Below are 25,099 nucleotides of genomic sequence, written 5' to 3' on the forward strand. Positions count from 1 at the left end.
TTTGGCAAAAATGCTCGAACAGGTCAATTTTCTTTTTAAAAAATACAAAATTTTTAACTTGATTTAAAATTGTATCTTTGTTTTTTATTGATATTATTTCACTTTTTGGATATTTTTTTTTGAAAAACTTTATGTAATACATAATATTTTGGTGTTGCCATTTCGACAATTAAAAAATCTACTCTTATCAAATTCGCTAAAAAAAATAGGGGTTTCCATTAAGAAAAAAATGTCGCTGCTGTCATTACCCGAAAACCAAAAAGTGTGGAATTTAAAACAAGTTGAGAATTGTGAATTTTTAAAAAGAAAATTGACCTCTTTAAACATTTTTACCAAAACAAAAAATTTTCTGTTTTAATAAAACTATTCGATAATTTTGCCGCTCACTCGATAAGGTGTTCCAGCGAGTTGGTAAAGTTCATTATTCAAACATTTAATTAGAGATGTGGCCCAAAGAAAATTACAATTGATGATTTCTTTTTAAATTAGTAAAAACTAAGTAAGTATTGAGAGATCATTCTTGTATCCGAAAACGTATGTCCTGTGCGTACGTCTGTGAAACGTCAAATAAAATAAAATGACAAGTCGAAAGGTAAAATGGTATGATCCAAAAGATGATTTTAATAACTAAATTTATGATTTACCTTCAAAAAAGAACGGTCTTATTATTATACGTCGGCGACTAATTCCAGCCCATTTTCTGTTTTCGACTAGTCATTTTATTTGACGTTTCACGTGCAGTTAGTTCAAAAACAGACATACGTACAGTTGCAGAATTAAAATTGGGGCAGTATTTTTCTGTCACTTTAAAAAGTTCACTGTAAACTACCTTTTACTGTCATCATGATTGACATTTGACAATTAAACTTATTTTTATTTGTTGTTAAATTTATTAATTAAACAATTTGTCTGTCTTAGGAAATTTATTAATTGAACTAAGTGTTATTAAATCATCACTTTGATCTGCTGCCTACCCGTTATTATGCCACAAATCACTATTTTTGAAAGTAAATAAGTCAAAATGACAAATATGACAAGTGTAAAAAATAAGGTCATTAATATAAAGGTTGTTTTAGAATTTACATTATGAAAATGACAGTCCCGAAATTTTAATTGCGCAACTGTACGTTTTCGGATCCAAAAATGACTCGATTACAAATTATTTCGATCTCTCGGTATAGGTATGTATGATTTGTATTAATAAGTGTGATTTAAAATAAATTCTAATGTTTTTATTTAAAAAACTTTAGGTCATAAGGTTTTTATATTAAAATTTAAATATAAAAAATTGAAGCTTTCGATGGCAAGTTTGGGGGGGCCCCTCCTCTGGATCTGCCCATGATAGCAGGAAGCGGTTTTCACCAATATTATTTTCTCAAAAAATGAGCCCCAAAATGTATCACTCGTTTTTGGCTAAACCTCTTAGTTTCAGAGATTCTCTATTCGGACATCCAAAATGCAGCACCCTGTACAAAATTATGAGCCGCGGTTTACTCCTTGGCTTCCAATTACCTTCGATAAGTTGGTCCACCATGGCGTAGACGTGTGCGTTGGCTTCGTCGGTCATCACCCACCCACCGGTGGCGATTTCGAGTCTCCCCGAATGGACCAAATTTCGAAGAGCTCGCTGTTTGCTCGGATGGGCTTCCTCCCACCAAGCGTTCAAAAACGCCACCTCGGACCAAATAAATGTTAGGTTTTTGTACTGTTGCAGTTTCGCCACCATGTGGTTCATTATTTGGCGGGAGCTGTAGTGGAAATAATTCTCGAAGGTTTTCAGCCATCCGGGGTCGTTATGGGAGTGAGGAACTATTATCACCTGAAGCACAATATAACGTGATCCATAATTATGTAAATGAAGATGTATGTGCTGGAGGTAGGTACAGGTGTAATGAATAATTGACTACTATGATTTGGTGCAGATTGAACGACACGTGCGAGGAAACGTCAATAAACTTCACAATCGATTCCGGTTATACGTTGAATAACTGTATGAGAAAGATGCAGGTTTGGAAAAATAAAGTAAAAACACCATATCGTTTCATCACTTCCTCGAAATGTTTTCCTAACATTTATTTCATCTCACTGTCAATTCCAAGTTGAGTTGAAAAATTTTAACAGTCATCAGTTGCAAATAATGTTTTTTTTTTAATTATTTTTTATGGCTGTAAGTAAAACACGTTAAATAGCAAACGATGAGACTAAATTTAAATTTCTACAATTACTACTTGGACATCTTAAAACTTCACTGAAAATTACTGTTCTCTTTAATGACTCAAAAAATAATATAATACTTGACTAAAGCCAAATGTTTTTTTAAGTACAGTGTTTTAATTATAGTGTCGTTTAAATAATTCTGGCTAATTTTCATTAAAAAACAAATGAATGAACAAAAGTTATTCACTTTTTTGCTCCTCTGGGTCATTCACCACATTTTAAAATTCATGAATGTCATCAAACCAACCCAGCTCGTCTGAAAAAATCAAATTATTTAATTATTACTTGGCTATTTCGTATACTATACCACTTGTAAAAGTTGTTTGGCAACATACAACATAAATAAAAATTGCATTTTCTGGTTACTAATAAATTATTTATTAATGATTTAAATCACATGTAACATTATATTCGAGGAATAATTTTTTTGAGAAGAAATTTATTATCAACTCCTACAAAAATTGTGCTAATATTTATTTGTATTTAATGTAATTATTATTAGAAACATTTCAATTTATTTACCACCGTATAAAAATTTGTAATTAATTGGGGAAAATTAATTACAAATATTCTAAGGATTCAGACAGTGAGCAAAATTGTCAGAGGTCATTGGGGAGTTTAAATGAATCAAAAATGAAACAAACGCAATTTAAAATTCTGTATAACATCTTTTGATCCTTTGTCAGAGCACAAATTAACAAAAATTCCATTAAGAATGCTTCTGTGATTAATAAATGTGCCTAAAACAGGCATCTCTTTTTGTTTTATGATATTTATTCTCATTACTGTTTACAAGTTAACAATTTAATATCTATCGTTGTAAAATGAAAAAAAATCTAGCCTTCAGTGTAACTGGTGCATATCAAGGATTTGACTCTCGAGTACTACTTGAATCGAGGAAGAAACTAAAATAAACATTTTTAATATGAATACAAATATGTAAATATTGTCTTAAAGTATGTTTTCAAATCTGTCGATAAACTTTGGCTACTTGTCATAAATATGGTAATATATGTGTATCATAAGAAAACAACTAGAATCGTTTATTTACCTTCAGTGGTGGTCTTTCAGCATCCATTTTTTGACGTTCAAATCGATCTTCGAATGATTTGTCCCAGTATTCTTTACTCTTCATCCAAGTCGGCTGAAAATATGAAATAAATATTATATTCAAGGTTTTTGAAGTAGATAAATTAATCGTCCTTAAAGCAGTACCAATAGAAAATAGTATATGTTTAAAGTTTTGCTTCAAATTTAAAATAAAATAGACTTTTTTGAAAATTTGCATGAATGTTCGTAAATTGAGAGCTGAAAACAGCTTGAGAGTATCAACTTTTAATTAATGCAATTAATTTGATATGAATAATTATGCAAAAACTGAATTGTCTCAAAAATTAGTCAGTATTGATTCTTAACTTTTTACAAATTTTCAAAAATATCAAAAAAAAATTTCGATTTTTTTTTAGATTTAACATGCATAATTGTAAAAGAAATGTTTTTTTCATTTTGATGAAGATTACACAATGTTCAGAAATTATAATTCTTTTTGGTAAAACTTTGACCATCGGTCCGAGAAAACGGTTTGCGGGATCGACTTAAAAATTTACAGAGCTATTGGGCATAGACTAAGCTGTAAAAAAAACTGGACACATTAGTTTCCTCATCAATATTTGTGAATACGTGCAGATTTACTAAAACAATAAAAAAGTTACTTTTTTCGCTTTTCTTTATACAATGTTGAGGGTAATTTTTTTTTAATATATCTTGTAGAAAATTTATTACAGTTTTTGAAAATATCTTTATACATATTCTCTGGGCGCTCATTGGTTACTGAGATATGTGTTTAAAGACAAAAAAATCCTTTTTCATTAAAAGTCAAATATCCCAGCAACAAACTGACGTAAAGAGAACATAAAAAAGCAATTTGGCGCTCAATGAACAAGCTATTTCCCTAAGTCCGTGGACAAATAAAACGAATAAAAATATTTACAATTTTTTTTGTCGCCCTATTTCTTAGGATTGAGTAATAATCGTAGCTCAAAAAATTGTTTGTCAAAAGATCTCAAAACTACAAACTTGAAGCTTCAAAATCTAGATAGATAGACCATTTTTCATTAAGGCACATTCCTTCAAAAATCACCAATAATTTTAAGAAATTTTTTTGTTCCCTTAATTTTTTGGAATATTATACATATAAAAAGTTTATGTAGAATGTTTTGTCGTTTTGAAGTAAATATTTGAGATAATAACAAATGAGTTTTTCACTGAAAAACTTAATCATGAATTAATTTGAAAAATGGAAAAACAAAATAGAATAACATTAACGATGAATTAGATGCATTTTCTCGACAGGGAAAATAGAATAACACAGGGCGACAAAAAAAGTCATGTCGTGACAATATGACAAATTTTATATCATTTTGTTCGTCTTAGTGAGACAAATCAAATGCACAAAAAAAAATTTTAAAAGTCCACTCACTGAACAAAATATTTTTTTTCTAATTTAAATGAATTTAAAATACTTTAACTTTAAAAAATCATTACTCAATAACTATTGGGCCGATTTCCTTCAAATAAAGACCATTCTAAAGGGATGGCCTTGCCCTTTAGAATGATATAAAATTTGAAATTGAATATTGGCAAACTTTTCTTCGAACAGCATTCGAAGAAGTTCGTAGTAAATCGAAGTAATCTAAGAAAAACCCTACGAGTAATTTTTTTTTCTTCATCACCATCCTGCAGAGCATCTTTTTATTAGTAAGAATCCAAATTTTTAAAATAATATACCGAGTGGTTTTTAAGATATGATTTTTTGAAATTAAGGTTTGCTATTCAGGTATTGCGCCATATAGGAGGAAATGCATGTTAATCTTACTTAAAATTGCATTTTTATAAAAGTATTTGTTTTAAGACTCTTCTTTTGCTTAAAAATGGTCAATTGCGCCTTCATTGTTCTAATTAGAATAAACAAAAACTGTTTCTTTACTTAAAACAAACAAAGAGTACCTGCGTACTAATTAAAGCGAATAAAGAGTTTTTTATTCTAAAAAGGATCACTGATCATTGAGCAAAAAGGATCTAGAAGTTTAAAGCAGTAGCTTTAAATATAAGAACAAATCTTTTTCAAATTTCATCACTTTCCATTCAGATTCCAACTTGTTCACTTTGTTCTAGCTTTCTGACCTTTTTTTTGAAAATGTTCTCAGCAAATACTTTCTCATCACTTTCTACTAATGTTGAATGCAATAATCCAGTTGCTTCGTGTGCAACTGTTATCACAACAACTACTACCAACAAGCTAACTGAAGCTAATCTTAGAATGTACCAACAAAATAAATCAGGTGACTTATTGCATTTAACATCACTCGAAAGTGATGCGAAAGTATTTGCTCAGAACATTTTCAAAAAAAGTTCAGAAAGCTAGAACAAAGTGAACAAGTCGAAATCTGAATGGAAAGTAATTTGATTTGAAAAAGATTTGCCCTTATATTTATGGCTCGTGCCTTAAACTTCTAGATCCTCTTTGCTCAATGATGAGTGGTCATTTTTACAACAAAAAAACTCTTTATTTGCTTTAATTAGTACGCAGGTACTCTTTATTTGTTTTAAGTAAACAAACAGTTTTTGTTTATTCTAATTAGAACAAAGAAGGTGCAATTGACCATTTTTAAGCAAAAGAAGAGTCTTAAAACAAATACTTTTATAAAAATGCAATTTTAAGTAAGATTAACATGCATTTCTCCTATATGGCGCAATACTTGATTAGCAAACCTTAACTTCAAATAATCATATCTTAAAAACTACTCGGTATATTATTTTAAAAATTTAGATTACAACTCTACACGATGGTAATGATGAAAAAAAAAAATACTCGTAGGGTTTTTCTTAGATTATTTCGATTTACTTCGAATTTCTTCGAACACTGTTTGAAGAAAAGTTTGTCAATATTCAATTATAATCCCTTTAGAATGGTCTTTATTTGAAGGAAATAGGCCTAATAGTTATTGAGTAATGATTTTTTAAAGTTAAAGTATTTTAAATTCATTTAAATTAGAAAAAAAAAAAATTAGTTTAAAGTGTATGGACTTTTTGAATTTTTTTTTAGTGCATTTGATTTGTTTCACTGAGACGAACAAAATGATATATACTTTGACTTTTTTTTTCGCCCTGTGTAATAGAAAATTTAGATCATCTTTGACATTAAAATGATTTTAAAGAATACAACGTTACTAAAAAAAGATTAGAACAAATACGAAATTCCAAATATTATTAAGAGTTATTATTATTTTTACCTTATAAGCAAGAGTACATTATTTTCAATGGGTTTCCGGCACATATTAAAAAATTTCAATAGGTAGGTCGGCGCCCGTGATATCAATCATTGGATTCATTTCTGCGAGTTTTCTATTCACACACTTGCTAAACACACTCATCGCCTCGAAAATGCCGTAACGCATGCAAATTCCGCCCTATCTACCCTCTCTTCGTTCTACAGCATGTAAGTGAGTCGGCCTTCATGTAAGTTCATCCCCCTTGCGACTTCTAATAAAAGTAAATTCAGCCGATGTGGCTTTCTTTATGGCACCTCGTTTACGAGGTGAACCTTAGACGAACCCATCCATGGAATCGATGATGAGAGAGAAAGAAAGAACGAAAGCTTTGTTGCCGTTAAGATTTTCATGTTTCAGGTGGGGTTTATATCTGGAGAATTACGAGCCAGGTTCGAGGATGCAACTACCGACTACACCGACAAAAATGGTAAATGGTCTATTGTGAGAGGTAGAAGGAAAAATGCACCTGCGTTCCACACAAAAGACATTGTATCTGATTTCACATGAAAAAAGGCGAGAAAATGTTCTTGGTGTTATTTGCATGAAATTTCAGGCAGTGATAAATAGTCACTGACAAGTCGCTACTTCCGCACAACATTTTTCATCAAAATTTATTTATGATGAAATTCGAGGGAAAGTGCACACAGTTCACGAACAGCTTTTCCACTTTGCTTTGCAATCAAATCTCGGCTATAATTCTCGCAAATGGGGGGATTACAAATTTTGCCAATTTGTATCGGGGATTTACGCGATATTCAATTCCGAAACGAAATAGTTATTTACATTATAGGTACGAGCGTAAAGTTTTTAATATTGAACCTCGAAGCGAAGCTGAGAGCTTTAATAAAACTGGACGCTATAAAATACCTAACGCACAAATAACGTACAAAACTTTTTGGCCGAAGACTGTTCTTCGATTAATTTTACTTTCGATTTGTCAACACATTACAAGTCTATGCGTTTACTATTTTCACCACCGAGATGCCGTCGAATAGCATTTTGCCGAAAAAAAAATGTTTATTTTTGAATACTAAATAGAATTTTTGAATATTAAATAGATACATTTGTGCGTTAATTTCTTCCAGCATTGGACTTTATTTACTGTAAAGTTTTTTTCGGAGTCTGAAAGCCTACATTTTTTTGTACAGGTGTCGATAGAAGATTATACAGGGTGTTTCACATAACTTTACGAGGCTTGCGCCTAATGTACGCACCCAAATATACAAAAGTCACAAAACACTAAATACAAAAAATTCACATTTAATTATTTAATTTTTGGAAACCCATGACAGTAGTTGTCAAACTAATCACTGTTTCATTAATAGTCATAAACTGCAGTTTTTCAGAAACAATTATCATTTGTCCTATCAAGAGACCGCATGAATATGATTCTAGTTTATCTATCTTAATCACTAATTAACTAAAAACTTTGCAATTTTTGAAAGGGTGAACAAACTAGAGAAGATTATCAATTTTTCTAAATTTGTAATCGAGTTCGTATCGGAATATGTATTATTGATTGCATCTTACAGGCGCAGGCCTCGTAAAATTATGTGCAACAGCCTGTATAGACTTCAATTTGATGTTTTAATATTGTTAAATTTTTTTCGCGCATGTTAGTGAGACCCTAAAAACCAAATTTGGAAAAAAACAATATTCCAAGTTTCAGATTTTCAATATTAAAATGTTAATTATTTAAAACCTCTCAACTTAATCATTATTCTATTTTCACAAAAAATCAAAGAATTTTATCATGTAAGTACAAAATATTCCAGTTAATTGAAATTTTTTTCTACAAATTTAATTTCTAAGGGCCCACTGCCATACGTTAAAAATTTTGTACTATATCAAAGCAATATCAAAACTCTATTGTTTACACTATCAAAATTATTTTTTAATCAATTAGAAATATTTATTTTTGACGCGGCCTTAAAACTTGAGACACCCTGTACAATGCGCACCAAAAGCCTGGAATAAAATTCATATTCTTGAAAGGGGCATTTATGATTTTTTTTAGTTAGGTCCTATCGTGATGGGCCGAATCATTTTTTTATGAAGAACATCGGATGATTTTTTTTATAATTGCCCGGTAAAAAACTATTTGTTTCAGACTCTAGCGAGCTTTTGTTTAAAAATATTAAATTTACCTACATTATTTTTATTGTAGGTCAAAGTCAATAATTTGAGTTACAACATAAAACGTGTCAAATTTATTTATTTGGTGACCATGTGGGTGCAAGATAAATTCTTTCTAAAATTCTATTTCTATTATGAACCACAAAATTTGTTTGTTTTTTGAATTCACGGAAAATGTTTTAGTCTCTGCTTCTATAATAATAACCGAAAATTATTATACTAATTACACGATAAAAGCGACACAAGCAACGCCTCTAGGGGTAAAAGCAATAACTAGTAGGCACTTTAGGGCAAAATGTATTCATTAATAATTTGGAAACAACAGTGTTTTATTACACAACGTTTGTTGAATTAGTTGAAAATTAATATTTTGTAATAAATACTAAAAAAACACTAAAACAAATAACGTGACTTTTACATCAATCACAATATCTCAAAAACAAAACACTTTTTCAAAAAAATTCCAACGCATCGGGCTTTAGAATATTCTTTTAAACTATTCTGCAAAAACCAAGATCAATTACTTCAAAAATAACGGAGTAAACTTGTTTTGAAAATCTTTTTTTTTTCTTTTTTAAGGGTATTATATATTTAATATCTTAAATCAAAAAAATATTTGTTTAAAATTCCTACAATAGAGGAAATAGGGTGAAATGTATCAAATATCACTTTATGCTAAAGTGTAGACATTAAATTAATGGAATAACATTACCTATAAAGTAAATACAACGTGATGCCTAGCAGCGTAGGGAGGATAAATGGTAGGACTCCTGTTTTGTCTTCAACAAACCGAACAAATAAGTAGTATAGGTACATCTATTACGGCACGTTTTAACTTGGAAAAAAATATTTTCCAAACATTACAACTACTTAGTTTGTATTTATTAGGCTTCACCCTGTATAGTCTTTACCACAAGGATGAGTCACCTAATGTCAAGACCCTGACCCAAACAACATTTCACATTTTTGTCTTGCTTCTCATTTTATCTTTTAAACAATAACAAATCCGTCTTTCTGGTGTGAAAATTTTTTATGTCACTGTTAGTTAACATAGTATGACTCAAAAGTGCTCCCATTAGCCGGAGATTCCGTTTAAAAAACGCAATATTGCTTTAATGGTTTGACTATAAAATTAAAAAGAACTTCTTTTTCAGAAAATAATTGAAATAAATAAGTTATATTATTACTGGTAGTTAAATAACAATAATAATAAAATTAATTAATACTCTTGGAAATAAAATTTCCCTTTTATCAAATGAATTATGAGAAAAAGGTAATTATTTATAGGTAGCGTATAAATTTCGTAATATTGATTATTTTTTCACATAGATCTATGGGAAAGGAAGTAATATTTCAGAAAATCACAAGTACGTGTGTTTTATGGCATAACAAATCTGTTGGAGGATAAATAATAAATAAGTCAAACGCCTGTGTAAACGATCGGTGATAAACTGATAAACCTTCTAGGGATTTATGGAAACAATTTTTATATTTATGTATTTCTGTGTTTTTTCCTACATGCAATAGTGTTAAATTTAGAAACAATATTAGGAGAGATGAATCTCCCCCTTAGTTAGCTACTCAACGTAGCAACAGTCTTTCATTTGGTAAAAAAGTTTCAAAAGCATTGTAATCATAACAAGAGCAGAATTCGAACACGGAAAGTTGGAACTTACCTCTTTCATCATCCAGGAACTTATTAAAATTTTTCAGCATTGCCACAGATCCGCATATTTTTTTCATCAACTGAAACTTTGCAATATTGCTAGTTTTCCTAGATTTATGCCCCACTTTATGCTTTTTTGAAATAATTATACTCTTCACAACGTACTAATAATAATAAACTTAAAACTTTCGGCAGTTTCGTCTAAGGAAAATGTTTATGGATCATCCAAGTTTTCCCCTTTTTAAATTAATTTTGTCTTAAAAACAATTTAAAATAATATATTTGGTTACTTGTTCGTTTAATGAATTACTTGAAAAACACTATGTGTGTTTATTTATTACAAAAGCCAGTTTTAGGATGAACCCATGGGAATTAATGAATCCAAAATATACAGTGACCTGCAAAATTTTAGAATAATCTTATTTATTAAAAGTGAAAAAATCTAATTATTTGGGTGTAAATAGTCATTTCAATCTATCGAATTGGCTAAAGAAATTAGGGGTTTCCTTTAAAAAAAAATGTCGATGACGTCATTATTAAAAAAACAAAATTTGTAAAATATTAAATCAAATTGTAAATTGTGTATTTTTTAAAAAGAAAATTGACCTGTTCAAGGATTTTTACAAAAACAAAATATTTTCAGTTTTAGTAAGATTATTCCATAATTTCGCCGCTCACTGTATAAAATAAAAGCAGCTCCTCCGCTGCCGGCAACAGCGCCCATACATACCAGTTGCCGGTAAAGAATTTTTACATTTTACCGCTAATTTCACTTTTGTTTCAAATTCTAATACCTAAATTAACAAAAAATCCAAAAGTAACGTAAATAAATAAAAAAAATAAAACATTATTTTTTAACAAGTTTCGGCAGTAGAATGTCTTACTCAAAAATTTGATCAAAGATTCCAGTTTTTAGGTTAGTTTTTTGTACACAATTACGCATTTTATTTTGATATTTATCACTATATATCACAAAAAACAAATATCGTTGATATTTTTATCGTGATATTTTGGGCGATATTTATCTGCCAATCAAAATAAACAGGAAACTGAACTAACAATGCGCGGGCAACGGACGCTGGTCATCCCTCTATTTTTTTTGAGCACCGTTGCCAGCTGCGGATGCACTGCCTAAAATAAAATAACCAAAATATATCGTTATCAATTCTGTGTTTTATTTTAAATATTTTGATTCAAATTTCGTTAATGCTATTACAATTACAACCATTTTGTACAATTAACATAATTTCTACGCGATAATAAAAAATGTAGAACTTTGTATGGCAAACAAAAATTTTTTTATTTTCATTAATAATAATAATAATTTCAATATTCAATTTCAAATTTACTTCAATTATTAATACTTTTCATGTTGTAAATCAAATATAGTATTAGAGAAAAGTTTGATCGCGATAATACCCTAAAAGTTCACTGTCCGAAACAATAATAACAGGACATTTTATTGAATAGACAAAATCAATATTAAGACAACAATAATGTTACATTTAATGGTCAATCATCAAAATTTGTTGATAATAAATCCGATGGAAAAAACTGATACGCGTTTCAGAAAAATAGTAAGTAATTCCAACCATAAAAGGCGGTTAACTTTGTTGTGTCCTTCTTTTACCATTGTTAGATAAAAACTATTTTAAAATGTAAAATTTGTAACGCTACTTTACCCCAGTAAATTGTCCGTGTAATGTATGATAAAAAGAAAACAATTAGACAAAATAATAAACCCTTCAAATGGCTCCATTATTTTTGTGCACAAGCTGTAGGCTTCCAACAATGAAATCATTTTATAAATTATGTTTTTATTTACAGTCATTTAGTGGCGTATCGGAACAAAATATATTGTTTAAATATGATGATTAATTTTTGTTTCTCATTTACATAAATTTTTGGTAGCTTTGTAATGATTTATTTTATGATACATCAACTCGCAGTTAATTATACGATTTACAAATAATACTATGATCAGGAATGAAATGAATAATAAATTTTGCCACCTAAGTAGCAATATTTCCCCCAAACTACATTTTAAATCTAACAAAAAACAAATTTATTTAGAGCTCCCATTTCGTGTTATGGGATTTTAAAATGTTAGTAGGAGATAAACAAAATGGAAATAAAGTACTTATTTTGCACAGGCGTCACAAATAAGCTTAGTCTTGGATCTCCAGGTAATGTAGAGGAAAAATATCATATTTAGCAATGACATCAAAAAGATAAATAGCTCAAATTTACTTCACTTTCTTAAATTACACATAAATTACATAATAGTCAAATTTCCACTTTCTTAATTAATATTATGATAAAATCATTTGTTTTTCTTTTATGCGTTTTGCTATTCATATTTATTCAAAATTATGATTTAGAAAGGTCACGCTTACATTGAATTTTGTGATTTACAAACACACACATTATGATTAAATAATGCTATTAAACTGGTCTCTTGTCCAATTGGATGTCATTATAAATCCCTGTTATTATTTTATGCAGCCTCTTTGTAAGTAATACAATTAAATTACGCTTGCAGTTGTGTCAATTTTATTTTAATTGACCCCGCGAGAGCTAACTAATTTAATTGAATATACAGAATTAATTTTATTATAGAAAAAAAAAACCGTACGATTACATCTAAAAAGGAGAATCGACGCGAAGCTCGAGCACATGGTTTCCAAATGTAAATACAGGTTGTTCCGTCTAAACCCCACATTAGAAAGTATTGGGAGTTCGAAAAATCATATTTATTTGATAATTGGTACATAGCCATAAACCATTAAGTTCTCATAAATGAAAATATTTTCAAGATGGCGGCACTTCCGGTTATACCGGAAGTCGGTCTCAACTTTCTCATTTTAAATGGAAATCTATATTTTTTACTGCGTTTTTGGATTAATCGGGTTATTTTAAGTTACCGTTTTTTAAAGTGGAAGGTGCAGATCCAAATTTTTTTAAAAAACTCCAAATATTTCAAAAACGGCTAAATTTAGGTATAGGGAAAGCTGATAAAAACTCTCTTAAAATAACCCGATTAATCCAAAAACGCAGTAAAAAATATACCTTTCTATTTAAAGTAAGAAAGTTGAGTCCGACTTCCGGTATAAGCAGAAGTGCCGCCATCTTGAAAATATTTTCATTTAGGAGGACTTAGTGGTTTATGAATATGTACCAATTTTCAAATAAATACGATTATCCCAACTCCCAATACTTCTAATGTGGGGTTTAGATGGAACACCCTGTATACAGGGTCGCAAAAAAGAATTGATACAGCTAAATATTTTCAGAACGGTTTAGCAGAGCACGTTGAAATTTGAGAAACAGTTTACCTATTTTTTGGTCAAAGTTCAGGCGGCAAAAAGCTAACTAACGATAGTTAAAAACAACATTTCCAAGGCTAAAAAGAATTTATATTTTTCAAAACTTAATTAGTTCGATATTTTTTTTTAATAAGGTATGCATGTATTATATCACAGAACTCAGAAAAAAATACTCTTCTTAAAAATAATAAAGTTGACCCTTCTTGACATTAAAAAAAAAGTTTGCGCCTTCTATCCCCATAACAAATGGCGATAGAAGTTTGATAAACATATGAGGCGATGGAATTTAAATACTTTTAAGCATATACCAAATTCAATAAGTTTTGATGAATAGTTTTTATAATATTTAACTGTATCCATACTTTTTAGCGACCCTGTATGTATATAGTTGTATACAGGGCTGTGACAGAATGCGCGCCTCAGAAAAAAATTTCAAGTAAGATAAGATACCAGGTACATGGGAAAATGTTTAAAAAAAAATTACATTAGACATTTTTTTATGTCTATTTGATACCGATGATTTTGTAACTCTTTTATATAATTATTATTTAGTAAAGGTACAAAAATTTTGCGAATGAAAGCCACAAATAGGATTAAACAGAGTTACCATTTAGGATACAGCTTCCTTGTTTCCTATTCTAATAGCCTGTAGCAAAAAAACTTGAAAAATTATTTTTCCAACAGAAATAGAGTCAAAGTACAAAATTTAAACTCTCATTCCTTCGAAATTTTTATAGATTGAATTTTTTAACATTTTTTCCGTATCGTACATTTTTCTCTGGGTCGTTAGTTCTGGCGCACCTACAGTGCAACCTGAACAATCCGAAATATTGAAGCATAATTTTTATAAAAATACATCGTCTTTAATCCTGAATTAAACTTATTTGCAACAATCGTTGTTAAGTTGATGTTTTTCACTGGGGCGCGAGTTCTGACGCACCCTATAGAATAGCTTTCAAAATGTAAACATTCATTAGATTTCAAATTTAGGAAAATTAAACACAATTATGCATGCAATAACCAACCTAATAACCAGATTCAGTTTTGCATCATTGAGGATACTACAAATTTTCATAGCAAAGCAATTAAAAATGAGCCGGTTTAAGTACTTGGTAATGACTCAATTTATTATTTAATGATTTAATCGTGCCACAGTAACAAAAAACTTAATTACATCAGCAGGTGAGTCCACATGTTAATTTTTACTCTTCCGAGTAATAACCACATTGTTTCCAACATTTGCATTTACACAGAACCAAATTACTGCAACGTTAACAAAGCATTTACCTTGTCCATTCCCTAACTCAAACAAAGTGGAAGTACAAGCCAAACACAAGTGTGAGTAAAAGTGTAGAAAAACAAGCGTTCCGAAAGGAATAACATTTTGATCCGTTAACTCACCTGAAACTCGAAATCCTTAAAAACATCCACAGTGCTTATGTCCGCCTCCGCAGGATACAGCTTCGGGCACACTTCGAACTCTTTTTTAGTTGCGACTTTTGATCTTTGGAGAAGTTCGAAGACGCGCTGAGGTTGAGGCAGTTCGTCGTTTTCTTTTGAATTTTCTTGCGTTTGATTTGTGCGAATGTCAGTGGTGTAATTGGCGTAATACACGCAAAGGATTATAGTGAGGCCTATAGCTGTCAATGCGAAGGTCTTTGGGGACATTTTTCGACATACTTTCGCTGATACTGACATTATCATAGAACAATTTCTGCGTTTTACATGAAATTAATCAACCCTAAAATTATCGACGATTTGGAGAGGTGTGGATGAGTGAATTAAATCTTCGGCGATGACGCTGCCAAGCCCAGATCATATCTGAAAAAAACAAAAAAAAATTCAATTAGTAATAGCAAACTGATTTTTTTTAATTTCGGTATTATTTTTGCAAAAGTTAAACGGTTTTAAATATACAGGGTGTGTTTCAAAAAGATGTAGGAGGGTTATAGCGGCTATTTACTGATTTTTTTCCTTCTTTATTTTGAATACAAATTATTTAAATATCGACGTGTTTAAATCTGAACAAGACAGGAATAAGTTTTTGAACAAGGCTAAATGACTCATTTTTGACTAAGGGTTTATATGCAAAAAAAATATACCGCATTGACCGCTATAACCTCCTGGCAACATCATTTTGAAACACCTGTAAATAAAAAAAGGAACCAGAAGAAAAATCGAGAAAATCTTATGGGAATTCTTCTGCATTTCATGGAACAATTTGTTTTTATTTTGGTTTTTGAGTAATGACGTCATTATTAATTTTTTTAAATGGCAACCGACATTTTTGTTTACTGTTTTTGGTAGTACATTACCATATCTTTCTGGAAAATAAAAAAAAAGATAGGAGTATTACATAAACTTCCACACTTGTCAGAAATAAAAATGTTATTAGTAATTACGAGCTTTATCTTTATCTTTCTGTTTTTGTTTTATTTTGTCAAAGATTATTGTTTTTTTTAATTTTTTTATGTTTACGTTTTATGTGTGTTGTTAACAAATTAAAACAAATTTTATCAAAATCCATAAAACGTGTCACATAAGTGACTGTAAAAATGTGGGTTTTTGTTAAGTTTTAAGTTCAGCTATTTTTTTTTACAAAAACGTACTTAATTTTATCAAAAAATGGCTTATGTTGTTTTATTATATGAATTAACATCATTTTTTTACCACCGGAAAGTGCTACCAAAAACAGTAAAAAAATGTCGGTTGCCATTAAAAAAAAATAATGACGACGTCTTTACTCTAAAATCAATGACGTAATAAATGTTGGTTTAATGTCAAAATCTAGTATTTACAAAAATAAAATACACCTGTTCAAACTTTTTTTAGTAAAAATTACCTTATCATTGTGTGGGTTACTTTTTGTTTACACTGTGTACAGAGTGTTCCGTTTTTATTGTTACAAATTTAAAAAAAAATAAAAATTTAAACAGGAGATAGTTTATTCAATTTTAAAACAAAAGTTTCCTATGAACATATATCGCAAGGGAGCTACGAGCAGACCTCCTCAAAGGGGCGTCTTTTAATGAGGTTTTTCTAATATTTCCGAAACTATTTTAAATAAAATTAGAAAATTATGTATAGATGATATAAGTACCCCTAAACGAATTCAAAGATAAAATGTTGAAAATTTAATCAGGAGCTTTAGGGTAAAAAGATTCTAACTCTTTTGGTTCTAGTTTCTTGCCATTTTCAGCAACAAAATTCTTAATTTCATAGTTCTTCATAAAAAAAGGTATTTTGCGTTTTCCCCGATACAATTTACCGCTTTTGAGTAAAATCAGTTTAAAAAAATGTACGTTACAGACCACAAACAGCATAAAAATAAAAAATGATAAATTCGTTTTTCCGTTTAGGTCGCCGCTGATTAAAAATTTCGAGATTTCATCTTGGAATTCGTTTAGATGTATAAAGGTTATCAGTTGTAACAAATTTTGTAATTTTATCTATTCTGAAATATTGGGAAACGCGCTTTAAAAACGCACCCTTTTTAAGGGGTTTATAGGAAACTTTTGTCTTTTGTAAAATTGAATATTCTATCATTTACTTAAATTTGTAACAATAAAAACGGAACACCCCTGTATAAAAGCAATCCAAGTGAGTTTCTACATTGTTTCATTTTGTGATTGTAACTTAAATTCATCACTAGACTAGCCAATAAAAATTTCAGTCAAAACAGTGTTTTTTTTCTAAGTTATTTCTGAAAAGAACACCCATCTTGCAGAGTTTTAAAATTTAAAAATCTTATTTTTTGAAGGGATTGAAGAAATTGGAATATTTTTGTAAAAGGTATACTATAGAGCTAGAAAAAAATATACTGAAGAATAGACCAAATTTTTAACTATGAATAAATTTATTTTTTTGAGTTCTGTAACTTTCTAAAATTACTCGAAGACATTTTTTGGTTCTTTTTTTATTCTAACTTTCAAGAATTTCAAAAACAACGTGCTAATTCAATTTCAAACAGGATTTCAAGTTATTATGAATAAATTTTAACAACCACTATTGGTTGCGTTATAAATCCGGAAATATAGTTTTTATGGTGATAACAATTTCGCAAATCTAGTGTAATTGCATTTGTATCCTGTATGTAATAGTTGTCACCAATTATATTTTTGATTATTATTATTAGAGCTTACCAAATATTTAAGTCAAAAACCGTTCAAAATGTGTTTTCTATTGAAATTTTGTAAGAACTTAACCACGATGATGATTCTATTCGCAATAAAATGAAAAAAAAACCTAATAAATTTTAAATTTATTTTTGATATTAAAATTGTTATCATTAATGTACCTAAATCACCTAGATATTAACTACTTTTTTGCGCTATAATTTTTTAAATAAAAAAATAATCATTAAACGGCTAGACGTTTTCCTACTTTTTTCAACAATAATTTTTTATGTAAAAGAGAAAAATTTAATTTTAACATTCGTTTGCAAGGCCATTTTAAATATTTATAAATTTTCCACTCGTCTCTGTAATCTCAAAAGTCAATACTTGAAGTACTGCCGTCTGTAGTGAAATCAGAATTTGTTTGCAAAATTACAAAGCAAGAAAAACAGCTAAAACAAATCCAGTTTCGTGTTCTGCTTCACTCAGCCTGCACCATTCAGATTGTGGTTTTAACAAGCAGTTTCCGTTCAATGAATTGTTTAAGCTTTATTTAGTTCACTGCAATGGTCATTAACCGATCCTTTTTTTCATATAAATGGGACATGTCCAGTACAATGATCGTTTAATGTTTAAAATTCGCTTCAAATTCAAATTCTTTTTAAAATTCATTATCACCACTTTACATATTCTGATCAGTAATCAGTGTTTAAATGCAAGGATAATAATCTAAAAAGAAACGAATAAAACAATTAGATGAGTTAATTAGTATAAAATTATTTGTCTACCTATAGGAGGGTGCGCCAGAACCCGCGCCCCAAAGAAAAATGTCGTGTAAAGTAAGATACCAGGAACATGGAATAAATATTAAAAAATTCTATATATATAAAAATTTTGAAATCATAAGAGTTTAAATTTTACACTTTGACTCAATTATTTATTTTTGTTGGAAAAATAATTTTCCTAGTTTTTTTTGCTACAGGCTAAAACAACTACAAAATCATAATTAGAAGAGGAAACAAAGAAGCTATCCTAAATTGTAACTCTGTTTAATGTTATTTGTGGTTTTTATTACTATACTAAATAAAAAAAAGTACAAGATCATCAGTATCATTAAATAGACATAAAAAAATGTCAAATGTCAAAAAATAAATAGTAAAATTTTTTGACGAATAGAATTTTTTAAACATTTTTCTATATTTATCTTATCTTGCTTGAAATTTTTCTCTGGGGCGCGAGTTCTGACACACCCTGTATACATACCAGGTGAATAAAGTATGGAACCAAGGGTTTTTTGCTTAAACTATTAATTTTTTAGAAAAAATAATTGAAGAATGATAAAGTACTATAAAAATGTAAAACATCACATTTTTATAGTACTTTATCATTCTTCAATTATTATTATTATTTTATCAAGAATAAAATGTTTCAAAATTTACTTTTGTTTTGGAGTTTTACAATTTTTTTGATTTTTAAATGGCAACCCACTGTAAAACCATAATTTGCCATTTTGAAAAAAAATCGTATAACTCAAATACAAAACAAAGTTTCGTTCTCAAAATATGATCACATTTTTTTATTAATTATTATTTTCTGGAGGCAAATGATTAAAAAAAACCGCTTGGTTTCATTCTTTATATTCACCCTGTATATATTTGTAAGAGAGAACCAATTATGAGGTATGTATTTAGATTTATTTAATATTATAAATGTTGATGAAAATTCCACTATTCTCGTCATTTAATTAATGTTAATTTTACCTTTAATAATCATTATCACGCATTGTCTTTTATTAATTAATCACAGTTACATTCGCCAATTCTGTATTTCCAACTTTTGATTATGACATTACCACAGCCATAAATTCAATTTTCCAAAAATTAGACAAATTCGTTAAATAAATTTATCATAAATAGTATAAACAACATTAATTAACAGATTTCAAAATAAAAAATCATTTTATAACTTAAGCAGCGAGTCTAATTTATTTATTTATGCATCATGTATACCTCAAGTATATTTCACATTTAGTTAGTCATACTTTTCCGACCGATATATGAGGATATTTCCATACTCATCGCAATAATAGCATTTTTATGTAATTGTAATGCACCATCTATGTATAGATAATGGCAAAAATCTCATTCAAATTTTATTATACAAGATATATTATACCTCACGAGGATAATTTATTGTCAACTTTTGTGTGATCAGCTGCAGGTGCCTCTAGAGAAAAGACAGAATCCCACACTGTACATAAAGTTAACATTGCCTGGTGAGGGAGGTATTAAATGTCCGCCAAGGATAAAAACAAGAACAAATGAAAGCTAATGATGTTTAGTTTTTATGAAATAAAATTGTGAAGATAAAATAATGAGGATTTTTTTAAACTCCAAACAAAACGCTAAAAATCTTATTCCCGAGTAAATCATTTTGCAAAAAAAACAAATAGTTTGTAATTCTTAGTACAATTACGCGTTTATTGTGGTTAATTGGTTACCGGGAAATGGTTTAATTAAGGAATTCACCGACATCAAAATACCCGACTATCTGTTGTAAAAAGTGGAGACTGAAGTCTGAATACTTGAGTTAATAAAGCATTAATACATAATGTAACTATCGCATAGAATGTGTTATAATTTCATGAAATAATGTGTCTTTTAATAACACTCTTCGTATAATAATTTACGAGCTTTTAATGATGTGACACTTATGTTATAATGAAACTGTCGACATCAGAGTTTGTATAAATTTGAGTACTTGTTTTGTGGTTGCGATAAAATGTTCATTTACCTATTTTACGTTGAAATATTTAAAATTCTAGACATCCTCTTCCTATGCCCATTTATCCTCGCGAAATGTTGAGTGCGGAAAATTAATGCTTTATGGTCCTGGAACAAACGATAATTCAAAGGTCAACCTCGGTTAATGTTAAGAGTCATGCAATTTAGTCCCGAGATTTTCATCCCCTGTTTGAACAGTTTGTTTTCCAACAGACTTTATTTACGAAATTTTTCCCTCCCTATTATTATTATCAATCAATCACCTTTGTTGCAGACTCTAGAAGAGAATTTTTCTCGTCTCTACAGCTTTAAAGTTATCGGCACATTTTTCTTTTTTAAGGGCTAGTATTTCGCTGTTGTAATTACGTTACAACCCCCATCTCTGTCTTCACAAACTTGGGAAACGTCGACAAAGATTGAACTACATGGGTTTCCACGCAATTCCCAGCGTTTTCAATTAAGAGAAAACGCGGCTGACGTTGCAAAAATTTCAAAGAATGGCGAAAGGTTCTTACAGATGAGCGGAAGCTAACGCAATTTTTACGCCGTATTGAGGTAGATCGGTGTATTTTTAAATGCGTTGAAGAAAATAAATTTCTATAAATAAAACATGTGAAAAAATAAAAAAACAAATCAATTTTGCTATCATTTTTAAACTGGGATGCTTTTTTCTCAATACATAATTACTGAAGTCTGATTTTATGAAATACATGAGACATGAAATATCAGTTTCAGTTTCAGTGTTTCAGACGGGGTCATATTTAATATGTGAATGTCTAAGCGATCTCCATGAGTCCATAACTTTACATACACTGGAACACAACCTGTGTTCCTTGTTTTATTAATAGTAAAAACTGAGAATAATAAAATTTGAAGATACATTTCTTATTTCTATTGAAATTGCAACGTGAAATTTTAAAAAGAATAAACTTAGTGACTGCGAAAATTTTCATTGCTAAAAAATAGATAGTTTATTAAAAAACAATTGTTTGAGTAATTTGTGCACGAGTCGTGGAGGGTTCGGCACAAGTACAATGGTAAATTGTAACACGTGTTTTGTACACTATTTTTTCTATTGAGCGCTTCTTAAATTGTTCAGGGTGATTTTAGTAGTTGTGCAGAAATTTTAGGAAGTGACAGTAAAAGATAAAAAATACAAAAATAAGTTAACTTTTCCGAACGTTTATAGTTTATAAGACATTATTAAGATCAGTGAATAAATTTAAATTTGGAGCTCACCACCCAATTGTAAACAAATATGATCTCTGAAGTAGCTCTTCAAAATCTATTACACTGCTTAAAAATTGACTTAAAATTAGCAAAAACAGTAATGAAAAATTGTTTTCATATTAAAAACAATAATACAAAGGTAAAAACTTCGTATGGTTGCATTTTTTTGATGAATTTTCCGACGCTGTACTCCCTATATCTCAGAAACTATAAACATTCGGATAAAGTAAGTTCATTTATTTTGCTTCCAGTTCTATTATTATCATCTCTCAAAATTTGTGCACAACCTTTAAAAAATTGCCCTTTATTATACTTGACAGTCAAAACTGATAAGTGATAACAATTTACGTATTCAGTGCCTAAATCGCTTGAAAATAACTCAAATTTACATTCGTTTCGATGAAATATCCTCAATTTCTCATTTAAAAACGACACTATAAGCAGTCAGTGATGGTAACCGTATCGCATAAAAAATTGCCAAAAACAATTTTGCAAAGTTGCATTTTGAAAATAAAAATAGAAAAAAAAAAAAATGCATATTTTAACAAATACTTGTATAACAACTTAAATATTATACAATGAGCAGAAAAATTTTAGAATAATCTTATTTATTAAAACTGAAAATATTTTGTTTTGATAAAAACTTTGAAACATTGATAAAATTTTAGAATAATCTTATTTATTAAAACTGAAAATATTTTGTTTTGATAAAAACTTTGAAACCATGATAAAATTTGGTCCCCCTTTATGTTAAAATTGACCTGTTTCAGCATTTTTTCTTGGACGAAATCGGAGATTTTAGGAGATGCAAATTTTAGTTTAGTTGAGAGAGCCTGTATAAATTATATTAGTATCCTTCATCAAAACAATTTTTTTTTTAGTAACCAGACATAATACATAAATTAGTATTGAAATAGTTTTTTTTTATGTAGGTACTCAATGCTAAACACTCATTTTAATAAGTAGAAATCAATAAAGTGCCACTTTAACAACTCTTTACTTATTAGCAACGTAGTCACATTTTTTTTCAAGCTTCGTGATACTTCAACTAAAAAACATCTCGTAATATTTGATACACTTCTCTCTTGACTTTATAGGTAGTAAATTTGAAGTCGCTGCTTGTAATTCTGTAAATATTTCAGGGGAATCTTTGAGCAAAGCTTTGTCTGATTCATATTTGACGCATGTTTAGTCAAAACACAACTTTGATTAAAACAAGAAATTTGTATAAAAAATTAGGAGTACTTCTTTATTCAAATCTTTCCATTGAGTACACAAAAAAATTGCATGTTCAACTCGTAAGAAAACTGAAGGTTTACCATACTAACTGCTAAAAATGTAATTCACTCGCTCTCGCTCGTGAATCACACAATTTTCACTAGTAGGTAAACCTTCTGTTTTCTTTACTTGTAAAACGATCTACTGTTTCTTTCTCCTGAAACAATATGATGTAGCCACAAAGGAGATTTTAAAAACCAACGACGATTTATAATAAATATTTTTGCTCAAATGCAAATACAGTGTGTATTTTTAAACGGAAATCACCAGTTAAAATATTGGTGAAAAAATTGGTAAATTGGTAAATTTTAGCAGCGTATCTCCATAGCTCCATTTGCATTCTGTTTTTGTTTTATTTAAAAATTATGATTGTTTTCGTGCTGAAATGTTGTCACTAATTATTAAATTGCATTCTTTCTCATTTGCGTTTATTTTGTATTCTCGTCAATTTACCGCTAAAAAATAGAAAATATTACAAATTGCGTCTAAATTTTAAGGGTGGTATTTTTCTAACTACTGCTTCCACATTTTTCGTCTTCAAATTTACAAAAATTGTTAGCGGTACCCAAATTGTTTCCGTTTCTGTGTTTTGTCTCTAAATTTTGTTAGACGTCTTTTTGCTAATGTTTAATGGCATTGTTTCAAGTTAAATCAAAAATAAGAACTGTCAACTTCCTTTATTAAAATTACCATGACAATGACAATTTTCGTTAAAAATTTTTGCTCAAATATAAATAACAATAATCATTAATATGTATTCTGATTTTTCGTGTTGTCATTTGTGATGTCACAAATAGCATCAGTATTTTTAAAAATTGATAAAACAAACATTATTTGTGGGAAAAAGTATCTATATTTCGGATCTACATGTTAACCAGAAGCCTTTGAGAGTATTTTTAAAAAGACTAGAGTAAGTCTTATTTTTCAGGAATATTACATATGTGATTAAAATTTGCAGTGTAGTGTCACGTAATAGGAGTTTCGTATGACACGATGAGGTACTTTATTTATGTTTGATAAAAGGTATAACAAATAAACCTATTTACAATATTAGGAATTTGCACTGTAACAATTTTTTTATACAGAGTGCGTCAGAACTCGCGCCCCACAGAAAAATGCCATGTAAGAAAAGATACTAGGAACATAGAAAGAATGTTAAAAAAAATTCTAGCAAAGTATAACAATTTCGAAGTTTGTTGGAAAAATAATTTTGCAAGTTTTTTTGCTACAGGCTATTAGAAGAGGAAACAGGGAAGCTGTAAATTTTTGTAGCATTACTAAATAATTATAAAAAAAACATATACAAGATTGTCAGTAACATTAAATAGATATAAAAAATGTCAAATGTCAAAAAATAAGTGTCAAAATTTTATGACAGATAGAATTTTTTAAACAATTTTTCCATGTTCCTGGTATCTTACTTAAAATTTTTCTCAGGGGCGCGAGTTCTAAACACACTGTATATGTTTTTTAATGTTTTTTGTAAAAATCGTCATTTATTCAGAAAAATCGTGAAGCGTTTTAATGCAAACAGAAGTTACAGTAAGGACGTTTTGCTAAAACCCACTCAAAATTTTATTATTACAACAACGCAAAATTTGTTACCTGACAAGTCAGAAGCGGCATCCAAAAACTAAATAACCCTAAATTCATTAAAATACAGTGTGCTTTTATAGACAGCCATAAACGACTCCTACTGGAGACGTTAATAAACGTATTATAAACGCAAATTAGAAAAAATATTTTAATACTTTTTCAAGTAATTGTTATTAAGGTCAAGTATTTTAAGAAATTTTTAATAAAGCCATGTTAATAATAAGCTATTACTGAAATAAGGCTGATTTTTTTTATAATGTCTTGATAAAACTATACCACTAATTCATTATTATTAAAGGATTAAACAACAAGGCAAATGACGAGTGTAAAACAAAAATGCTGTGTACTTGTGCATGTTCTTTTTTGAAAATAAAAGAGAAATCGTAGAAAAAATACTCCACAAGGATTCTACTGTATGTAC

The 25,099-nt window shown here is 29.2% G+C and overlaps 1 protein-coding gene across 3 annotated transcripts in view; it reads right to left on the reverse strand.

Moving 5' to 3' along the window:
* LOC123013911 (alpha-mannosidase 2) overlaps positions 1 to 25,099 on the reverse strand; it is a 48,678-nt gene that overhangs the window by 7,563 nt on the left and 16,016 nt on the right. Inside the window, exons 2-5 of one of the 3 annotated variants that reach the window (XM_044412776.1) lie at positions 20,585 to 20,682; positions 15,078 to 15,497; positions 3,269 to 3,361; positions 1,513 to 1,819 (exon numbers count right to left, since the gene is read on the reverse strand). In XM_044412776.1, coding sequence (XP_044268711.1) covers positions 1,513 to 1,819; positions 3,269 to 3,361; positions 15,078 to 15,380 — 703 coding nt within the window. In that variant the 5' untranslated portion in view covers positions 15,381 to 15,497; positions 20,585 to 20,682. Of the gene's footprint in view, positions 1 to 1,512; positions 1,820 to 3,268; positions 3,368 to 15,077; positions 15,498 to 20,584; positions 20,683 to 25,099 lie in introns of those variants that run through there. The other 2 variants (XM_044412775.1, XM_044412777.1) reach the window with 2 other exon arrangements.

This window comes from Tribolium madens, unplaced genomic scaffold (assembly GCF_015345945.1).
Source record: "Tribolium madens isolate multiple individuals breed KSU strain unplaced genomic scaffold, Tmad_KSU_1.1 Scaffold_96;HRSCAF=242;Tcas5.2_LG5, whole genome shotgun sequence".
In the NCBI taxonomy this organism is placed as follows: domain Eukaryota; kingdom Metazoa; phylum Arthropoda; class Insecta; order Coleoptera; family Tenebrionidae; genus Tribolium; species Tribolium madens.